The sequence below is a fragment of the Bos indicus genome, chromosome 16 (assembly GCF_029378745.1).
Source record: "Bos indicus isolate NIAB-ARS_2022 breed Sahiwal x Tharparkar chromosome 16, NIAB-ARS_B.indTharparkar_mat_pri_1.0, whole genome shotgun sequence".
NCBI classification, from domain to species: domain Eukaryota; kingdom Metazoa; phylum Chordata; class Mammalia; order Artiodactyla; family Bovidae; genus Bos; species Bos indicus.
The window spans coordinates 29038174-29058155 of NC_091775.1; the positions used below are offsets into that span (position 1 = coordinate 29038174).

The 19982-nt window shown below is 36.8% G+C and overlaps 1 protein-coding gene across 9 annotated transcripts in view; it reads left to right on the top strand.

Moving 5' to 3' along the window:
* DNAH14 (dynein axonemal heavy chain 14) overlaps nucleotides 1–19982 on the top strand; it is a 378420-nt gene that overhangs the window by 78336 nt on the left and 280102 nt on the right. For 7 of the 9 annotated variants that reach the window (XM_070768034.1, XM_070768039.1, XM_070768036.1 and 4 more), the window contains 2 exons: nucleotides 32–279; nucleotides 2690–2810. The exons of 1 other annotated variant lie outside the window; for it this stretch is intronic. In XM_070768034.1, the coding sequence (XP_070624135.1) occupies nucleotides 32–279; nucleotides 2690–2810 (369 nt within the window). The remainder of the gene's footprint in view (nucleotides 1–31; nucleotides 280–2689; nucleotides 2811–19982) is intronic. One more of the 9 variants, XM_070768041.1, reaches the window with a different exon arrangement.

A 19982-nucleotide genomic window follows, 5' to 3' on the forward strand; every position in this document is an offset into this window, starting at 1 on the left:
ACTTGTCTCTCAATTGTTTGTTGAATTGTAGGTGGCAGAAAAGAAAGATATTAAAGAATATTTTGAATCAAACCTTTCTGAAGATACAACGCATTTTAAGCTGCCTACCTATCGACGCTTATTAGAAGTAATTTTTAGATTCTTGATGCTGGTTGACTATATGTTTCAGGAACTCATCCGTCAACTAATGAACACTGCAGTCACACTACTTTTAGAATTATTTAATAATTCTGCTAGAATGCCAGCTTCAGTGGAAAAAAAGAATGAAAATCTCATCAAGTAAATCATACTTTTTTAATTATAAAAGGAATTTGTAATCATAGTGTTGTAATATGTTGCCACTTACAATAATGTCAGCTGGAATTTTAAAATTCTCTTGTAGAAAATTGTTTGTGCTCAGTTTTTACAATTATCTGAACTTATTATCTCCCATTGTTTTATTTAACATTATTTATAAAAACATGAGAAAATTTCCCCAAGATTCTGCATAAGTCAAGTTGCCATGTAAGTTGTAGGATACTCAGTAAAATTTGAAATTCAGATAAACAGTAAGTGCTGGTCACTCAATCATATCTGACTCTTTGCGACCCCATGTACTGTAGCCTACCAGGCTCCTCTTTCCATGGAATTCTCCAGGTAAGAATACTGGAATGGGTTGCCATTTCCTTCTCCAGGGGATCTTCCCGACCCAGGGATTGAACATGGGTCTCCTGCATTGCAGGCAGATTCTTTACCATCTGAGCCACCAGGGAAGCCTACTATTAAAAGACATTTCTAAATATAAAGACAGATCAACTTAAAAAGTATCAGCAGATACATGCTTGATTTTTTCTTATAATCTATAGACAATATATTAGAATATGTAATGAATCCATACACTTTTTCTGAAGGAATACCTGATAGTAGAAAAGTTACAAATAGAAGTAATAGTAGTAAAGTTACAAATGACAGTCATCAATCAGATGGAATAATTTAGATGAATTTTGTCTCTCTTGAAGAGATGGGGACTGAGCAAAGTGGCCAGGAAGGAAATACAATGTACTTTTAACTTTGTATGAAAGATAATGTTCAGTTCCGTGTTGCTGAACATAGTTCTGTTTTTGCTACATAAATCTTCTACAGATTACTGTCTGAGTATAATTTTTAATAAAAGCGTGTCCCAATTATTATCTATACTACCAATTATTGTTTATCTGAAATTAAAATTTTAACCAGTGTCCTGTATTTTTATTTGTGAAATCTGTTAATCCTATGCCTAGTACACTGTATTTTCAAAGTTCAGAGCCAGCTCTTTTTTTTTTTATTAATTAATTTATTTATTTTCCTTTACAATATTGTATTGGTTTTGCCGTACATTGACTTGAATCTGCCATGGGTGTACATGTGTTCCCCATAAAGATAATTGAGAATGATTCTGGAAGGAGCCTCAATGTTCAGTTGGAATTTGAGTCAATTTCAAGTAATTTTTATTGAATACAGAATATTTGCACCTTCTATTTGAATACTACTATTTAAAAAAAACATTTTTCTTATGTTTCACAACTAGATATATCTACTCTAATTTGTGAACATGGAATCTGAACTGAAATTTTGGAATACTTTATGTCCAAACTCTCTAATTTTAGCAACATCATTTTAGTCAAATAACATTACTTTGGCTATTCTGTGTCCCTTGAGTTTCCATAGTATTAAAGAATAAGTTTGCAAATTTCTGCAAAAAAAGAAAAGTCAGCTGGAATTTTGATAGGGATTGCATTTGATAGGTAGATAAATATGAGGAGCATTTTATCTTTAAAGTTTTCCAATCTATGTACATGAAATATCTTCCCACTTATGTGAAAGTCAGTTGTGTCTGACTCTTTACAACCCCATGGACTGTAGCCCGCCAGGCTCCTCTGTCCATGGGATTCTTGAGGCAAGAAGAGTGGAGTGGGTTGCCATTCCCTTCTTCAGGGGATCTTCCCAACCCAAGGATTGAATCTGGGTCTCTTGCACTGCAGACAGATTCTTTACCATCTGAGCCAACAGGGAAGCCTTTCCACTTATATAGGTATCTTTTAATTTCTTTCAACAATATGAATTTGGCTTCCCTAGTGGCTCAGACAGTAAAGCGTCTGTCTGCAGTGCAGGAGACCCGGGTTCAGTCCCTGGGTTGGGAAGATCCCCTGGAGAAGGAAATGGCAGCCCACTCCAGTATTCTTGCCTGAAAAATCCCATGGACCGCGGAGCCTGGTAGGCTACTGTCCATGGAGTCGCAAAGAGTCGGACACGACTGAGTGACTTCACTTTCACTTTCACTTTTAATTTCTTTCAACAATATGAATTTTATATATTTTTTAAAAAAACATTGTTGAGGATTTTATCCTTTTGATGCTATTGTAAATGGAATTGTTTTTTAAATTTCATTTTTGGGTTGTTCAGGACCACAGTGAGATATCATTTCACACAAATTAGGGGGGGTATTATATTTAAAAAAAAGAAAAATAGTACCCATCTTAATTTATGTGAAGTGATATCTCACTATGGTCCTGATTTGTATTTTCCTGATAATTAGTGATGCTGAGCATCTCTTCACTGGCCATCTTATGTATCTTCTATGTGGGAATGTCTAGTTATTGATATAGTCTGCATATTAATGAGGTATAAGATTTTTTAAAGACTTTATTTTTCTTATCATTTCTTAACCTAGAATACATAAGGACATCTTTGCTTTCACTGGAAAGATGACAAATGATTATGAAGAATTTGATAATTCAAACTTATATGCTTATTCTGTTCCAAAGTCAGAAGTAAAAACACAAGACAATGAGGTAAAATAGTCTTTGAAAAGTATAAGCATAGATATTAAATGTAAAATGAAAAATAACTTTTGGAATTAAAATTGTGATTTATGATTGAAACTGAAACACACAGTCACACACACACATCTGCTCACACTGTAGAAAGCTATAATGACATTTGTTTCATTTGTTCATGCATTACTGAGTACTTATAATATACCAGGCATTGAACTAGGCACTGAAAAATAGCAGTAAGAAGAAATTCCCTGACCTTTTGAAACTTCTGTTCTACTGAAGGAAACAGATAATGAAGTGATGAGTACTGTGAAAAAAAAAATAAAGGAAGATAAGGGAATGCAGAACAAATAACTATTTTATGTATGTATACTACTTTACACGAAAGTAGTTAGCGAAGGCCACCCTGTCTAAAGTAGCAGCTACCCTCTTCTTCTCCCATTACTGTATTCCTCTCGCTCTGCTTTTCTTCAGAGCACTTTTTTTGCTTGTGTTATTAACTTGAAAATGACATAAACAAAATATGAAATGTTTGACTGAGGAGGCGTTACAAATAGCTGAGAAAAGAAGAGACGCTAAAGGCAAAGGAGAAAACGAAAGATATACCCATTTGAATGCAGAGTTCCAAAGAATAGCAAGGAGAAATAAGAAAGCCTTCAACCATCAGTGCAAAGAAATAGAGGAAAACAATAGAATAGGAAAGACTAGAGATCTCTTCAAGAAAATTAGAGATACCAAGGGAACATTTCATGCAAAGATGGGCACGATAAATGACAGAAATGGTATGGACCTAACAGAAGTAGAAGATATTAAGAAGAGGTAGCAACAATACACAGAAGAACTATACAAAAAAAGATCTTCACGACCCAGATAATCACAATGGTGTGATCACTCAGCTAGAGCCAGACATCCTGGAATGTGAAGTAGCTAGTGGAGGTGATGGAATTCCAGTTGAGCTATTTCATATCCTAAAAGGTGATGCTGTGAAAGTGTGGCACTCAATGTGCCAGCAAATTTGGAAAACTTGGCAGTGGCCACAGGACTGGAAAAGGTTAGTTTTCATTCCAATCCCAAAGAAAGGCAATGCCAAAGAATACTCAAACTATTGCACAGTTCCAGTCATCTCACACACTAGTAAAGTAATGCTCAAAATTCTCCAAGCCAGACTTAAGCAGTATGTGAACTGTGAACTTACAGATGTTCAAGCTGGATTTACAAAAGGCAGAGGAACCAGAGATCAAATTGCCAACATGCATTGGATCATCAAAAAAGCAAGATGGTTCCAGAAAAACATCTACTTTTGTTTCATTGACTATGCCAAAACCATTTACTGTGTGGACCACAACAAACTGTGGAAAATTCTTAAAGAGATGGAAAGAAGAGACCACCTTACCTGCCCCCTGAGAAATCTGTATGCAGGTCAAGAAGCAATAGTTAGAACTGGACATGGAACAACAGACTGGTTCCAAATACGGAAAAGAGTACATCAAGGCTGTATATTGTCACCCTGCTTATTTAACTTATATGCAGAGTACATCATACAAAATGCCAGGCTGGATGAAACACAAGCTGGAATCAGGATTGCCGGGAGAAATATCAATAACCTCAGATACACAGATGATACCACCCTTATGCCTGAAAGTGAAGAGGAACTGAAGAGCCTCTTGATGAAAGTGAAAGAGGAGAGTGAAAAAGTTGGCTTAAAACTCAGCATTCAGAAAACTAAGATCATGCCATCTGGTCCCATAACTTTATGGCAAATAGATGAAGAAACAATGGAAACAGTGAGAGACTTTATTTTGGGGGGCTCCAAAATCACTGCAGATGGTGGCTGCAGCCATGAAATTAAAAGATGCTTGCTCCTTGGCAGAAAAGTTGTGACCAACCTAGACAGCATATTAAAAAGCAGAGACATTACTTTGCCAACAAAGGTCTGTCTAGTCAAAGCTGTGGTTTGTCCAGCAGTCATGTGTGGATTGAGAGTTTGACTATAAAGAAAGCTGAGTGCTGAAGAATTGATGCTTTTGAACTGTGGTGCTGGAGAAGACTCTTAAGAGTCCCTTGAACTGAAAGGAGATCCAGCCAGTCCATCCTGAAGGAAATCAGCCCTGCATATTCATTGGAAGGACTGATGTTGAAACTGAAACTCCAATACTTTGGCTACCTGATGGAAAGAACTGATTCATTGGAAAAGATTCTGATGCTGGGAAAGATTGAAGGCCGGAGGAGAAGGGAATGGCAAAAGATGAGATGGATGGATGACATCATCGACTCAATGGCCATGAGTTTGAATAAGCTCTGGGAGTTGGTGAAGGACAGGAAAGCCTGGTGTGCTGTAGTCCTTGGGGTCGCAAAGAGTTGGGCACGACTGAGAGACTGAACTGAAGTGAACTATTTTACATGAAAGTAATTAGGAAAGACCACCCTGTCTAAAGTAGCAACTACCTTCTTCTACTCCCATTACTATATTCCTCTCTCTTTGCTTTTTCTAGAGCACTTTTTTTGCTTGTGTTATTAACTTTAAAATAACACAGACCAAATATGAAAACATTGAAAGAATCCTAGAGACTTTAATTAAGAAATCTTTTCATGCCATGAATAATTATCACCCTTACCCACAGCATTATTTTCTTAGGATTAAATTTTACATGGTAAACACATACCCTATGTGGCAATAGTAGCCTTTTTTTATGAGCTAGCATGGTATAATATGTACTTTATATACTCTTTAAAAAGTATGTTAGGTAGATTTTGGGGCTTCCCTGGTGGCTCAGACAGTAAAGAATCTGCCTACAATGCAGGAGACCCAGTTTTGTTTCCTGGGTTGGAAAGATCCTCTGGAGAAGGGAATGACTACCCATTCCAGTATTATTGCCTGGAGAATTCCATGAACAGAGAGGATCCTGTCGGTTTACAGTCTACTGCGTTGCAACGAGTTGGACACAAATGAGTGACTAAGCACAGCACAGCATGCTTTGAAGTATAATTAAGTAAATACCCAGTGAAATGTCACCCAGACTTAAAAGGTCTTAAATATCTCCTGTATATATATAATATATATATGTACATATATATATTCCTTCTTGATGAAGCATTAATAACACAGTCTACTTTTGATGGACATTTTGGCTGTTTTCAGTTTTTGTTTTATACATTCTTGTATATGTCCCTTCTACTTATTTATTACTAAGGAGTGAAATCTCTGAGTTCTTTATTTTCAACTGTACTGAATAACGTGTAATTGTTTTCCAAAGTGCTTATACCAGTTTAAACAGTCTTTAACAATTCCGTAATCTTTTATTGCTCCATAGCCTCACCAACTTTCACCAGCACTTAATGTCTTTGCCAACTGGATAGGTTTGAAATGGCATTTTACTGTGGTTTTAATTTTTATTTCCTTTTTAGTTGCTTGTGCATTTTTAAAAATTGGAGATTCATATTTAATCTTCCGTGTCTTTTGCCTATTAACCTGTATATTGTTTTTTAGAAGTTACATATATATTCTATGTAATCTATGTTATATATGTGTGTGTGTATGTGTGTATGTATATATATATATATATATATATATGTAATCCTTCTACTGGAAAGCATGTTATTTTTATTCCTTGGATAATGTATATTGATTATCAGTAATTCATAATTTCAATATAATAGAATTTATCATTCCTTTCATTTATATTGGTGTCTGAAATTATCTACCATCCTGGAGTCATAAAGCTATCCTCCTATATTTTCTTATAAAACTTTTAATATTCTCTTAAAATTTATCTAGAAATATTTTTTGGTGTATGGTGCATGGTAGTGTTAGGTAGCTAGAATAGGAAAAAGGAGTCCAAAATGGCGGTGGCTAAAAGACAAAGAAGGGAAAAGCCGGCGGAAATAGAACAAAGGAAGGTCCGAAGACTGGAGTGAGAACCTCAGGTAAAACAAACAGCCCTCCTGGCTAGCCCAATTTAATGGGGCAGGCTCAAGGGGAGGAGAAAAAAAAACATAAAAAGAGGAGATAAAATTGAGTTGGGGGCTTCTCTTCAGTCTTTTGGGTTGGCCCGCCTTCACGCCTGGAGATGTATTTTTCTTTGCTTGCCAATAAAACTGAGCTATAACGCTGGTCCGGCCAGCGCTTCAAATTTTTGTTGCGGCCAGACAGAACCAAGGAAATTACACACTCCCCTGACAGTAGGATCTATTTTTATTTATTTCTATACCAGTAACCATTGCCCAAACACTATTTATTTATATCCTTTTCCTGCTCATCTGAGGTGGCAGCTCTTTGTTATTTAATCACGTGTTTCAACATATGTCTTCTGTTTCCAGACTCTGTTCTATTGCCTATTGGCCTATTCCTGTGCCAGTCTCATACTGGAGGAGTCACTTCCTTTTCTAAGAGTGTCTTGCTTATTCTCAGGCACTTCCATTTCCATATACATTTTAGAATCAAATCCTACTTGGAGGTTGATTGAAATTGCCTAGATATATAGGTAGCTGGCAGGGAGGGGGACAGGGGAGTTAATATTTTATGATAATGAGTCTTGCCACCAACATTCTGCTATATAACTCTTCTTTAATGTCTTTTATATTTTTGTTTCCTTGAAAATCTTGTGCAAGTTTTTTTTTTTTTTTGGTTAGATTTAACCCAAGTGCTTTATATCCCTAAGCTGTACTCTATGGGAACTATTATTTTATTAATAGTTGCTTCTAGTAGTTGCTTTATACAAAGATTTAGGAATAGAAGAATTTCAAGATAAAAACATATGTACTGTTTTAATTTTTCCTTAGGAATAACATTAAATCAACACTATAGACTTTTTAAAGCTATTTATATGCATTGCAGAATTCTCTACAGACAAGGTTATACTAACTTCTGTTCTCTTAAAGATGGCCTTTTTAAGTGTGTCCTATTTTTTGCTAGTTATAGCCTATTGATAACTGAGACCTGGAATTAACTAGAGTTAATTTTATTTATGTTATTGATTATAATATTGAATATTTTTCTCATGCTTATTAGCCTTTTTATTTCTCAGTTTTGATCTTTTGATGTCCTATCTGCATTTTTCTGATGAAGTTTTCTTTTTTCCTATTGAATTACAAAAACCATTTAAAAATATAGACCTAATCATTTGCCATACATCAAAAATACACATACTAATGTGTTGTTTGTTTTTTATTTTGTTAATAGTGATTTTTAGTATGGAATTTTTTTTCTTTTGGTCAGGCGCCAATCATGGGTATAAAAAGTTCTAACGTAAGTAGAGAGCATTATAGGATTAAATACACATAGAGTGAAGAAAATTTCTAAAATTTAGAGGACAGAGATATCCGAATTGAAGTTGCCAGCTTTACATGCTTTTGTACTTGTCTTTTTATTTAGCCCTCTCAGTAGAACTACCAGGTCAACATTCTGAATAGGGGCATGGTGAGTATAGATCAGTGGAATAATTGCCAGGGAATATAAGTGTTATGTTAGAAATAATCTTTGGATCACCTGATCAAACGGACACTGACTCAAGAAATAGGAGCAGCATGAGTATAGAGGCAAGAATAAGAAAATATGAGCAGAAAGGGATAATATTAAGTCATGTGGAGCAGAGGATTCTTGGTGTGAATAGCACAATGTAGAGTTGAACAGATTATGAGGAGCTATAAATTCCAGACTAAATAGTTTGAATCCTAGTCTGATTCTCTGGGGCCATTGCCTTGGCCAAAATGAATATCTTGCAAAGAGGTGAACTTAACATTTTGGCATAATAGCAGTACATTGCTTTTTTTTTGCCTTAGAGGTGGCCCAGCTGTGGATGGAGCCAAATCAAGGGACTTAACAACCTTAGAGTTTTATAGGCAGTGCCATCAGTAAGAGACAAAGCACCACAGATATTTGAAGGAAACAGATTAAACATGACTCACTCAGATAGGCTATGTGGTAGCTTATGCAGACTGCTCTGCTCTCTTTGAACTGAGTCTCTTGGGAGAAGCTTTAAAAGTGTGGCTTAAATAGAGTCACTGAGTCTGTACAGGCCAGGCTCTGAGTATGTCATGTGGGAATCAGGGTGTTTTGTGTCAGAGAATAGATGACAGTGTGAGAGCTGGAGGGTTGCATTTAAAAAGGAGAGAACATTCAGTCCTTAAAGTGTTTAACATTATTTTTAACATTTCTTCAGAAATGAGTCTCTACTCCAAGACTGAACATATTTGCATATTAATTATGTGTTCTAAGTTCTGACATTTAGTACATACTGCATTTAGGAATAACAAAGAAAACTTATAAAGGCATGTGGCAAGGTAAATCATCTGGACCTGGATCTCAAGTCATCTTTACAAGGTGTCATCCATTGCCAAGTAGATATGGTTGCAGAATGACCTTTCACACTTCTCACCTCCACAGTTACCAAAATCCATAGAAGCTCAAGTTCATTATGTAAAATGATATAGTATTTGCATATAACCTCCCTGATAGCTCAGTTGGTAAAGAATCCACCTGCAATGCAGGAGGCCCCGGTTTGATTCCTGGGTCGGGAAGATCGGCTGGAGAAGGGATAGGCTACCCACTACAGTATTACTGGACTTCTCTTGTGGCTCAGCTGATAAAGAATCTACGTGCAATGTGCAAGACCTGGGTTTGATACCTGGGTTGGGAAGATCCCCTGGAGAAGGGAAAGGCTACCTACTCCAATATTGTGGCATGGAGAATTCCATGGACTTTGTAGTCCATGGGGTCACAAAGAGTTGGACATGACTGAGCAACTTTAACTACACACATCCTTTCAGTTCAGTTCAGTCACTCAGTCGTGTTTGACTCTTTGTGACCCCATGAACCGCAGCACACCAGGCCTCCCTTTCCATCACCAACTCCCAGAGTCCACCCAAACCCATGTCCATTGAGTCGGTGATGCCATCCCACCATCTCATCCTCTGTCATCCCCTTCTCCTCCTGCCCTCAATCTTTCCCAGAATCAGGGTCTTTTCAAATGAGTCAGCTCTTTGCATCAGGTGTCCAAAGTATTGGAGTTTCAGCTTCAACATCAGTCCTTCCAATGAACACCCAGGACTGATCTCCTTTAGGATGGACTGGTTGGATCTCCTTGCAGTCCAAGGGACTCTCAAGAGTCTTCTCCAACACCAATTCAAAAGCATCAATTCTTCGGTGCTCAGCTTTCTTTATAGTCCAACTCTCACATCCATACACGATCACTAGAGAAACCATAGCCTTGACTAGACGGACCTTTGTTGGCAAAGTAATGTCTCTGCTTTTTAATCTGCTGTTTAGGTTGGTCATAACTTTCCTTCCAAGGAGTAAGCGTCTTTTAATTTCATGGCTACAGTCACCATCTGCAGTGATTTTGGAGCCCAGAAAAATGAAGTCAGCCACTGTTTCCACTGTTTCCCTGTCTATTTCCCATGAAGTGATGAGACTGGATACCATGATCTTAGTTTTCTGAATGTTGAGCTTTAAGCCAACTTTTTCATTCTCCTCTTCACTTTCATCAAGAGGCTTTTTAGTTCTTCTTCACTGTCTGCCAACAGGGTGGTGTCATCTGCGTATCTGAGGTTATTGATATTTCTCCTGGCAATCTTGATTCCAGCTTGTGCTTCCTCCAGCCCCGCATTTCTCATGATGTACTCTGCATATAAGTTAAATAAGTAGGGTGACAATATACAGCCTTGACGTACTCCTTTTCCTATTTGGAACCAGTCTGTTGTTCCATATCCAGTTCTAACTGTTGCTTCCTAACTTGCATACAGATTTCTTAAGAGTCAGGTCAGGTGGTCTGGTATTCCCATCTCTTCAGAATTTTCCACAGTTTATTTTGATCCACACGGTCAAAGGCTTTGGCATAGTCAATAAAGCAGAAGTAGATGTTTTTCTGGAACTCTCTTGCTTTTCAATGATCCAGTGCATGTTGGCAGTTTGATCTCTGGTTCCTCTGCCTTTTCTAAATCCATCTTGAACATCTGGAAGTTCATGGTTCACTTATTGCTGAAGTGTGGCTTGGAGAATTTTAAGCATTACTTTACTAGAGTGTGAGATGAGTGCAATTGTGTGGTAGTTTGAGCATTCTTTGGCATTGCCTTTTTTGGGGATTGGAATGAAAAGTGACCTTTTCCAGTCCTGTGGCCACTGCTGAGTTTTCCAGATTTGCTGGCATGTTGGGTGTAGCACTTTCACAGCATCATCTTTCAGGATTTGAAATGGCTCAACTGGAAGTCCATCACCTCTACTAGCTTTGTTCATATAGATGTTCCTAAGGCCCACTTGAGTTCACATTCCAGGATGTCTATACTTTAAATTATCTCTAGAGTATTTATAATACCTAATACAGTGTAAATAGTTGTCAGCATGTGGCAAATTCAAGTTTTGCTTTTTGGAACTTTCTGGAATTAAAAATATTCCTCAGATGGTTGAATCTATGGATGTGGAACCCACAGACAAGGAGGGCTGACTGTATATGGTGTATGCACAAAGTAATAAACTTTCAAGATATTCCCTAAATACTTATATATGTAAACGAGCTCTTGTTACATCTTAAATAGCAATTATAACAAAAAAAAGTCTGTAATTTGGAATCAGATAGTGCTGAGTTCTAATATTAAGACTGTATAGTCTTCAACAACCCATTTTAATCAAACCAAACCTCAGTGTATTATCAAACAATTATAATACATACCTACAATGCTACTGAGAGGATTGAATAAGAAAGCATATAAAGCAAAAGTCAGTGGTGCATGGTAGGTACACATCATACAACTTTTAGTATATTGACTCATTGCAATGAATTGTCACTGTTTTAACCTTCTATGAGATTTTTTCCTAATATATCTAAAGAAAGGACTTTAGCATAATGAATGGATGAATGAATAACAGAACTTATTTACTAAATAATAAGCTCCTTTTTATTCTGTTGTCAGATTGCATGTTTGAAAAACGTTTACTATTAGCTTACTCGATAAGTCAATTTAAAATATTAGCTCATCTTTTTGAGCCCTTCTTACATGAAGGTGAATGTTCTTAGAATAGCTTGCTCATCTTATTCCATAGCCTTTATTCCTAATGCTTTTTGATCACTTTCCAAATTCATATTGGAGAAACAGAACACAAGCAGGCGGGTTGGAAAATCTGTCACCCCATTTATTTCCAGGCTTGACTCAAATGAACTGTCCACCAAGTAAATACTGCGTCACAGCTCAGAAAAAGGAGGTGACATCATCCCATCAATAGTTTGCAGCAAGTAGCTGACCTCTACCAGAGTCTTCAAATACTTAGGAAGGACTATTCATTAATGAAAGTGAAATTTAACGTTGAAGAACAGAGATCAAACATGATGACAAGTATCCATATAAGTGTACCCCCCAAATTGAGGAGATATAAAAAATATAATCCCAGAAATATGTCACATGATGAAAACAGCTATTGTTGAGGAAATCCTCAGCCCAACATATGCTTTTAAGGGGTAATTTTTATGTGATTCACTAAGTTTTGAATCCCAAACTCCCAGTATCTACCTGGTTCATTTCTGGGACTATTGTAGTGAGTCAAAAAATACTTAAGACAGGTAATTTGGATAATAGCTCTCCTTTTTTAGTTTGATGTCATTGCTTTAGAAGCATAGATGCCTTAGGATTCTTTGGAAACATGGCATGTTGGACAAAGACATAGTCTGTTTTCAAAGTCTCTGATAGAAACACATTATAACCAAGAGTTGTTTAGAGTCTAACTTCAACCATAATGATTTTTCGATGCAGCAACAATATTACTATAGATTTTAATTAACATTCCCTGTTGTCATATTTACAACAGAATTCTAGACGTCACTATTGCTTGGTTTCTCCAGGATATAACCCAGATCTTCAGATATTTTGCATCTCAGGAAAACAAAATGTATTTTATTACTTAAAATTTTTTAATCACAAAACTCGCTTCAGCATTGTTTTTAGCAGCTAGTTCATAATAAAGTCAACTTCACTTTCACTACTACAAGAATAGCTATAAAAACAATATCACCACTGACCATGGATGTTGTAAGAATGGAACTGAAGCCATATGAAAAGAAAACAGTCTTAGTATAAGGAATTGTGAATCCACCTATACCCTTGATTAGCTTAAGAACTCGTCCAGGACACCCAACATTTTTTGTTTGTTTTTTTAACTTCAAAGCACATCTGATGCTCTTACAAGAAAATAGATTGCTTATTATTGTTCAGTCACTAAGTTGATGTCCACTCTGCAATCCTGTGGAATACAGCACACCAGGCTTCCCTGTCCTTCACCATCTCCTGGAGTTCGCTCAAACTCATGTCCCTTGAGTCAGTGATGCCATCAAACCATCTCATCCTCTGTCACCCTCTTCTCTTCCTGCCCTCAATGTTTCCCAGCATCAGAGTCTTCAAATGAGTCACTCTTCGCATCAGGTGGTCAAAGTATTGGAGCTTCATCATCATCCTTCCAATGAATATTCAGGGTTAATTTCCTTTAGGATTAACTGGTTCGATCTCCTTGCAGTCCAAGGAACTTTCAAGAGTTCCTTCTCCAACACCACAATTCAAAAGCATTAGTTCTTCTGTGTTCAGCTTTCTTTATGGTCCAGCCATCACATCCATACATGACTACTGGAAAAACCATAGTTTTGACTATATGGACCTCTGTTGGCAAAGTGATCTCTGCTTTTTAATACGCTAAGTTTGCCATAGCTTTTCTTCCAAGGAGCAAGCATCTTTTAATTTCATGACTGCAGTCACTGTCTGCAGTGATTTTGGAGCCCAAGAAAATAAAGTCCGTCACTGTTTCCACTTTTTCCCCTTCTGTTTGCTATGAAGTATGTTACTGGATGCCATGATCTTTGTTTTTTGAATGTTGAATTTAAGCCAGCTTTTTCACTTTCCTCTTCCACCTCATCAAGAGGCTCTTTAGTTCCTCTTCTCTTTCTGCCATTAAATTGGTATCATCTGCATGTCTGAGGTTGTTGATATTTCTCCCAGAAATCTTGATTCAAGCTTATGATTCATCCAGCTCAACATTTCACATGATACACCCTACATATAAGTTAAATAAGCAGGTGACAATATACAGCCTTGACATACTCCTTTCCTAATTTGGAACCAGTCTGTTGTTTCATGTCCAGTTCTAACTGTTGCTTCTTGACCTGCATACAGTTTTCTCTAGAGGCAGGTAAGGTGATTTGGTATTCCCATCTCTTGAAGAATTTTCCACAGTTTGTTGTGATCCACACAGTCAAAAGCTTTGGCATAGTCAGTGGAGCAAAAGTAGATGTTTTGGGGGAATTCTCTTGCTTTCTCTATGATTGAATGGGTGTTGGCAATTTGATCTCTTATTCCTCTGACTTTTCTAAATCCAGCTTGAACATCTGAAAGTTCTCAGTTCATGTACTGCTGAAGCCTAGCTTGAAGGATTTTGAGCACAATCTTGCTAGCATATGAAATTAGCACAGTTGTATGGTAGTTTGACCATTCTTTGGCATTCTCTTTCTTTTGGATTGAAATGAAAACTGATCTTTTCCAGTCCTGTGGCCACTACTGAGTTTTTCAAATTTGGTGACATATTAAATGCAGCACTTTCACAGCATCATCTTTTAGGATTTGAAATAGCTCAACTGGAATTCCATCACCTCCACTAGCTTTGTTCATAGTAGTGATTCCTAAGGCTACTTGACTTTGCATTCTGGGATATCTGGCTCTAGGTGAGTGATCACACCATCATGGTTATCTGGGTCATAAAGATCTTTTTTGTATAGTTGTTCTGTGTATTCTTGCCACCTCTTCTTAATCTCTTCTGTTTCTGTTAGGTCCATACCATTTCTGTCCTTTATTGTGCCCATCTTTGCATGAAATATTCCCTTTGTATGTCCAGTTTTCTTGAAAAGATCTCTAATCTTTCCCTTTCTATTGTTTTCCTTTATTCCTTTGCATTATTCACGTAAAAAGCCTTTCTTATCTCTCTTTGCTTTTCTCTAGAACTCTGCATTCATTTGGGTATATCATTCCCTTTCTCCTTTGCCCTTCACTTCTCTTCTTTTCTCAGTTATTTGTAAGGCATCCTCAGATCTCATTACATATTAAAAATGGTTATGCTGCTGCTGCTGCTAAGTCTCTTCAGTCGTGTCCAACTCTGTGCAACCCCATAGATGGCAGCCCACCAGGCTCCTCTATCCCTGGGATTCTCCAAGCAAGAATACTGGAGTGGGTTACCATTTCCTTCTCCAATGCATACATGCATGCTAAGTTGCTTCAGTCATGTCCGACTCTGTGCGACCCCATAGACAGCAACCCTCCAGGCTCCTCTGTCCACAGGATTCTCCTGGCAAGAATATTGGAGTGGGCTAAAAATGGTTATGAGACGAACACATTTATTTTAAATGAATAACAACAATAGAAGATTTATATTGTTTACAGTGTTCGTTGTTGCTTTTAAATATTAGAATAGACTTTTTCTTTTCTTTTTTTGGTTATCTTGAGAAAGAGAATTTGTGATAACGGAATGAGTCCTTAACCATCTGCAATGATTTTGGAGCCCCAAAATTGAAGTCTGACACTGTTTCCCCATCTATTTGCCATGAAGTTATGGGACCAGATGTCATGATCTTCATTTTCTGAATGTTGAGCTTTAAGCCAACTTTTTCATTCTCCTCTTCACTTTCATCAAGAGGCTTTTGAGTTCCTCTTCACTTTCTGCCATCTGCATATGGTGTCATCTGCATATCTGAGGTTATTGATATTTCTCCTGGTAATCTTGATTCCAGCTTGCTCTTCTTCCAGCCCAGCATTTCTCATGATGTACTCTGCATATAAGTTAAATAAGCAGGGTGACAATATACAGCCTTGACGTATTCCTTTTCCTATTTGGAACCAGTCTGTTGTTCCATGTCCAGTTCTAACTGTTGCTTCCTGACCTGCATATAGGTTTCTCAAGAGTCAGGTCAGGTGGTCTGGTATTCCCATCTCTTTCAGAATTTTCCAGTTTATTGTGATACACACAGTCAAAGGCTTTGGCATAGTCAATAAAGCAGAAATATATGTTTTTCTGGAACTCTCTTGCTTTTTCGATGATCCAGCGGATGTTGGCAATTTGATCTCTGGTTCCTCTGCCTTTTCTAAAACCAGCTTGAACATCTGGAAGTTCACAGTTCACATACTGCTGAAGCCTGGCTTGGAGAATTTTGACCATTACTTTACTATGGACACTGGGGTACGTTTATCTTTTCAGATTAGTGTTTTTGTTTTTTTCAGATACATAGCCAGGAGTGAAATGATAGGGTCATATGGTAGTTCTATTTTTAGTTTTTTTGAGAAACCTCCACACTGTTTTCCACAATGACTATACCAGTTTACACTCCCATCAACAGAGAACAAGAATTCCATTCTTACCAACATTTATTATTTGTATTCTTTTCAATGATTGCATTCTAATAGGTTTGAAGTGATATCATTGTATTTTTTATTTTCATTCCCTTGATGGTTAGTAATGTTGAATATCTTTTCATTTGCCTATTGGCAGTCTGCATTTTCTCTTTGAAAAAATGTCTGTTCAGTTCTGCCCATTTTGTACAAATGAATTGCTTGTTTTTTGAATGTTAAGTTATATGAACTGTTCATATATGTTGGATATTAACCCTTTATCAGTCATTTCATTTGCAAATGTCTTCTCCCACTCAATAGGTTGCCTTTTCATTTTGTTGATGGTTTCCTTTGCTACACAAAAACCTTTAAGTTTAATTAGGTCCCATTTGTTTATTTCTTTTTTTAATATAAATTTATTTATTTTAATTGGAGGTTAATTACTTTACAACATTGTATTGGTTTTGCCATACATCAACATGAATCCACCACAGGTATACATGTGTTCCCCCTCCTCCCTCCCGTACCATCCCTCTGGGTCGTCTCAGTGCACCAGCCCCAAGCATCCAGTATCATGCATCGAACCTGGACTGTCAAAACCTTTCGTTTATTTCTTCTTTAGTTTCCCTTGCTTTAGGAGGCAGATCTGAAAAAATGTTGTTGCAGTTTATGTCAAAGCTTGTTCTGCCTCTGTTTTCCTCTAAAATTTTATAGTATCTGTTCTTATATTTAGGTCTTTAATTCATTTTGAGTTTATGTTGTATATGATGTTAGAGAATGTTCTAGATTCGTTCTTTTACAAATAACTGTCCAGTTTTTACATACCTCTTATTGAAGAGACTGTCTTCTCCATTGTATATTCTTGCCTCCTTTCACATAGATTAATAGGCCAAAAGGGTGTGGGTTTATCTGGTTCTTTGTTCAGTTCCATTGATTTGTGTGTCTGTTTTGTGCTAATACCATACTATTTTGATTATTGTACTTTTGTAGTATAATCTGAAACCAGGGAGTGTGATTCTCCCAGCTCTGTTGTTACTCAAGATTGTTTCAGCTATCTAGAGTCTTTGGTGTTTCCCTGCAGGTTTTGAAATTCTTTTCTAGTTCTGTGAAACATGCCATTGGTATTTAGAGATTGCATTGAACCTGTACATTACCTTGGGTAGTATCGTCATTTTAGCAATATGAATTCTTCTAGAACATGGTACATCTTTTCATCTGTTTATGTTGGCTTCAGTTTCTTTCATCAGTGGCTTAAAAGTTTTCTGAGTTACAAGTCTTTTACTTCCTTAGGTAGTATATTCCATATATTTTATTCCATATATTTTATTCTTTCTGAAGGGACAGTAAGTGAGATTGTTTCCTTAATTTCTCTTTCTGATACTTTGTTGTTAGTGTATGGAAATACAACAGATTGCTGTGTATTAATTTTGTATCCTGTAACTTTACTGAATTCATTGATGAGCTTTAATAGTTTTCTGATGACATCTTTAGAATTTTCCGTGTATAAAATTATCATGTCATCTGAGAAAATGATACTTTATTTCTTCCTTTTCAGTTTGGATTCCTTTTATTTCTTTATCTGCTTTGATTGCTGTGTCTAGGATTCTAAAAGTATGTTGAATATAGGCATCCTTATCTTGTTCCTGATCTTAGAGGAAATGCTTTCAACATTTTACTGTTGTGGATGTTATTAGCTGAGTGTTTTTCATATATGGCCTTTATTATGTTGAAGAATGTTCCCTCTATGCTCACTTTCTGGAGAGCTTTTCGTATAAATGGATATTCAGAACTTTTCTTAAAAAGCTTTTCATGCATCTGTGGTTTTTAATCTTCAATATGTTAGTGTTGTTGTTCTTCAGTTGCTAAGTCATGTCTGACTCTTTACAACCCCATGGACTGCAGCATACCAGGCTCTCCTGTCCTTTACTATCTCCCGTAGTTTGCTCAAGCTCATGTCCATTGAGTCAGTGATGCCATCCAACTATGTCATCCTCTGTTACCTACTTCTCATCCTGCCCTCAATCTTTCTCAGCATCAGGGTCTTTTCCAGTGAGTCAGTTCTTCATATCAAGTGGCCAAAGTGTTGGCACTTCAGCTTCAGTCCTTCTAATGAATGTTCAGGGTTGATTTCCTTTAGGATTGACTGATTTGATTTCTTTGCTGTCCAAGGGATTCTCAAGAGTCTTCTCCAGCACCATAGTTCAGAAGCATCAATTCTTTAGTGCTCAGCCTTCTTTATGGTCCAGCTCTCACATCTGTGCATGCCTACTGGAAAAACAAGACCTTTGTCAGCAAAGTGATGTCTCTGCTTTTTAATACACTGTCTAGGTGTCATTGTTTTTCTTCTAAGGAGCAAACGTCTTTTAATTTCATGGCTGCAGTCACTGTCAACAGTAGTTTTGGAGCCCAAGAAAATAAAATCTGTCACTGTTTCCACTTTTTCCCCATCTATTTGCTGTGATGTGTTGGGACCAGATGCCAGGATCTTCGTTTTTTTTTTAATGTTGAATTTTAAGCCAGCTTTTTCACTCTCCTTTTTACCCTTATCAAGAGGCTCTTTAGTTCCTCTTCACTTTCTGCTATTAGAGTGGTATGCATTTGCGTATCTGAGGTTGTTGATATTTCTCCCAGCAATCTTGATTCCAGCTTTTAATTCATTCACCCCAGCATTTTGCATGATGTACTTTGCATAGAAGTTAAAATAAGTAGGGTGACAATATACTGGCATTTAAAATGAATGCAATTTTATGGTTTCTTAATATGGTGTATCATAGCTGATTGATTTGGGGATCCTGAAAAATCCTTGCATCTCTGGGGTAAATCCTACTTGATCATTGTATATGACCCTTTCAGTGTATTGGTGGATTCAGTTTGCTAGTATATTTTTGAGGTTTTTTGCATCTATTGTTTGTCAGTAAGATTGTTATTTTCTTATTTTGTGATATTTTTGGTTTGGGTATCAGGGTGATGGTGGGCAAAAAGAATGAGTTTGGAGGTGTTCCTTTCTCTTCAATATTTTTGGAATAGTTTGAGAAGGATGGATGTTAACTCATCCCTAAATATTTGGTAGAATTCACCTGTGAAGCCATCTGGACAGAAACTTTTGTTTTTGTAAATTATTGATTCAGTTTCATTACTGTTAATTGGTCTGTTCATATTTTCTTTTCCCCTTTAAAGAAATATTTATTTATTTGTTTGGCTGCACTGCATCTTAATTGCAGCCCTCAGGATCTTTAGTTGCAGCATGTGGGATCTCGTTTCCTGATCAGCCTGGGCCCCCTGCAAGGGGAACACAGATTATTAGTCACTGGACCACCAGGGAAGTCCCTGTTCATATTTTCTATTTATCCCTGGTTCAGTCTTGGGAGATTGTACATTTCTAAGAGTTTGCCCGTTCCTTCTAGATTGTTAATTTTATTGGTTCATTGATATTCATAGTAGTCTCTTACGATCCTGTGAATTTCTGTGGTGTTAGTTGTAACCTTTCCTTTTTCATTTTTGATTTAATTGATTTGGACCCTCTCTCTTTTTTCTTGATGAGCCTGGCTAAAGATTTGTCAATTTTGTTTATTTTTCAAAGAACCAGCTTTTAGTTCATTGATTTTTTTCTGTTGTTTTTTAGTCTCTATTTTATTTATTTCTACTCTGATCTTTATTTCCTTCCACTATTTGGGTTTTGTTTGTCCCTCATTCTCTTGTTCTTCTGTGTAAGGTTAGGTTGTTTATTTGAGATTTTTCTTGTTTCTTGAGGTAAGTTTGTGTTGCTTAGAACTGCTTTTGCTGCCTTTCATAGGTTTCGTATCATCATTTTTTTATTTTCATTTGTCTCCGTGAATTTTTTAA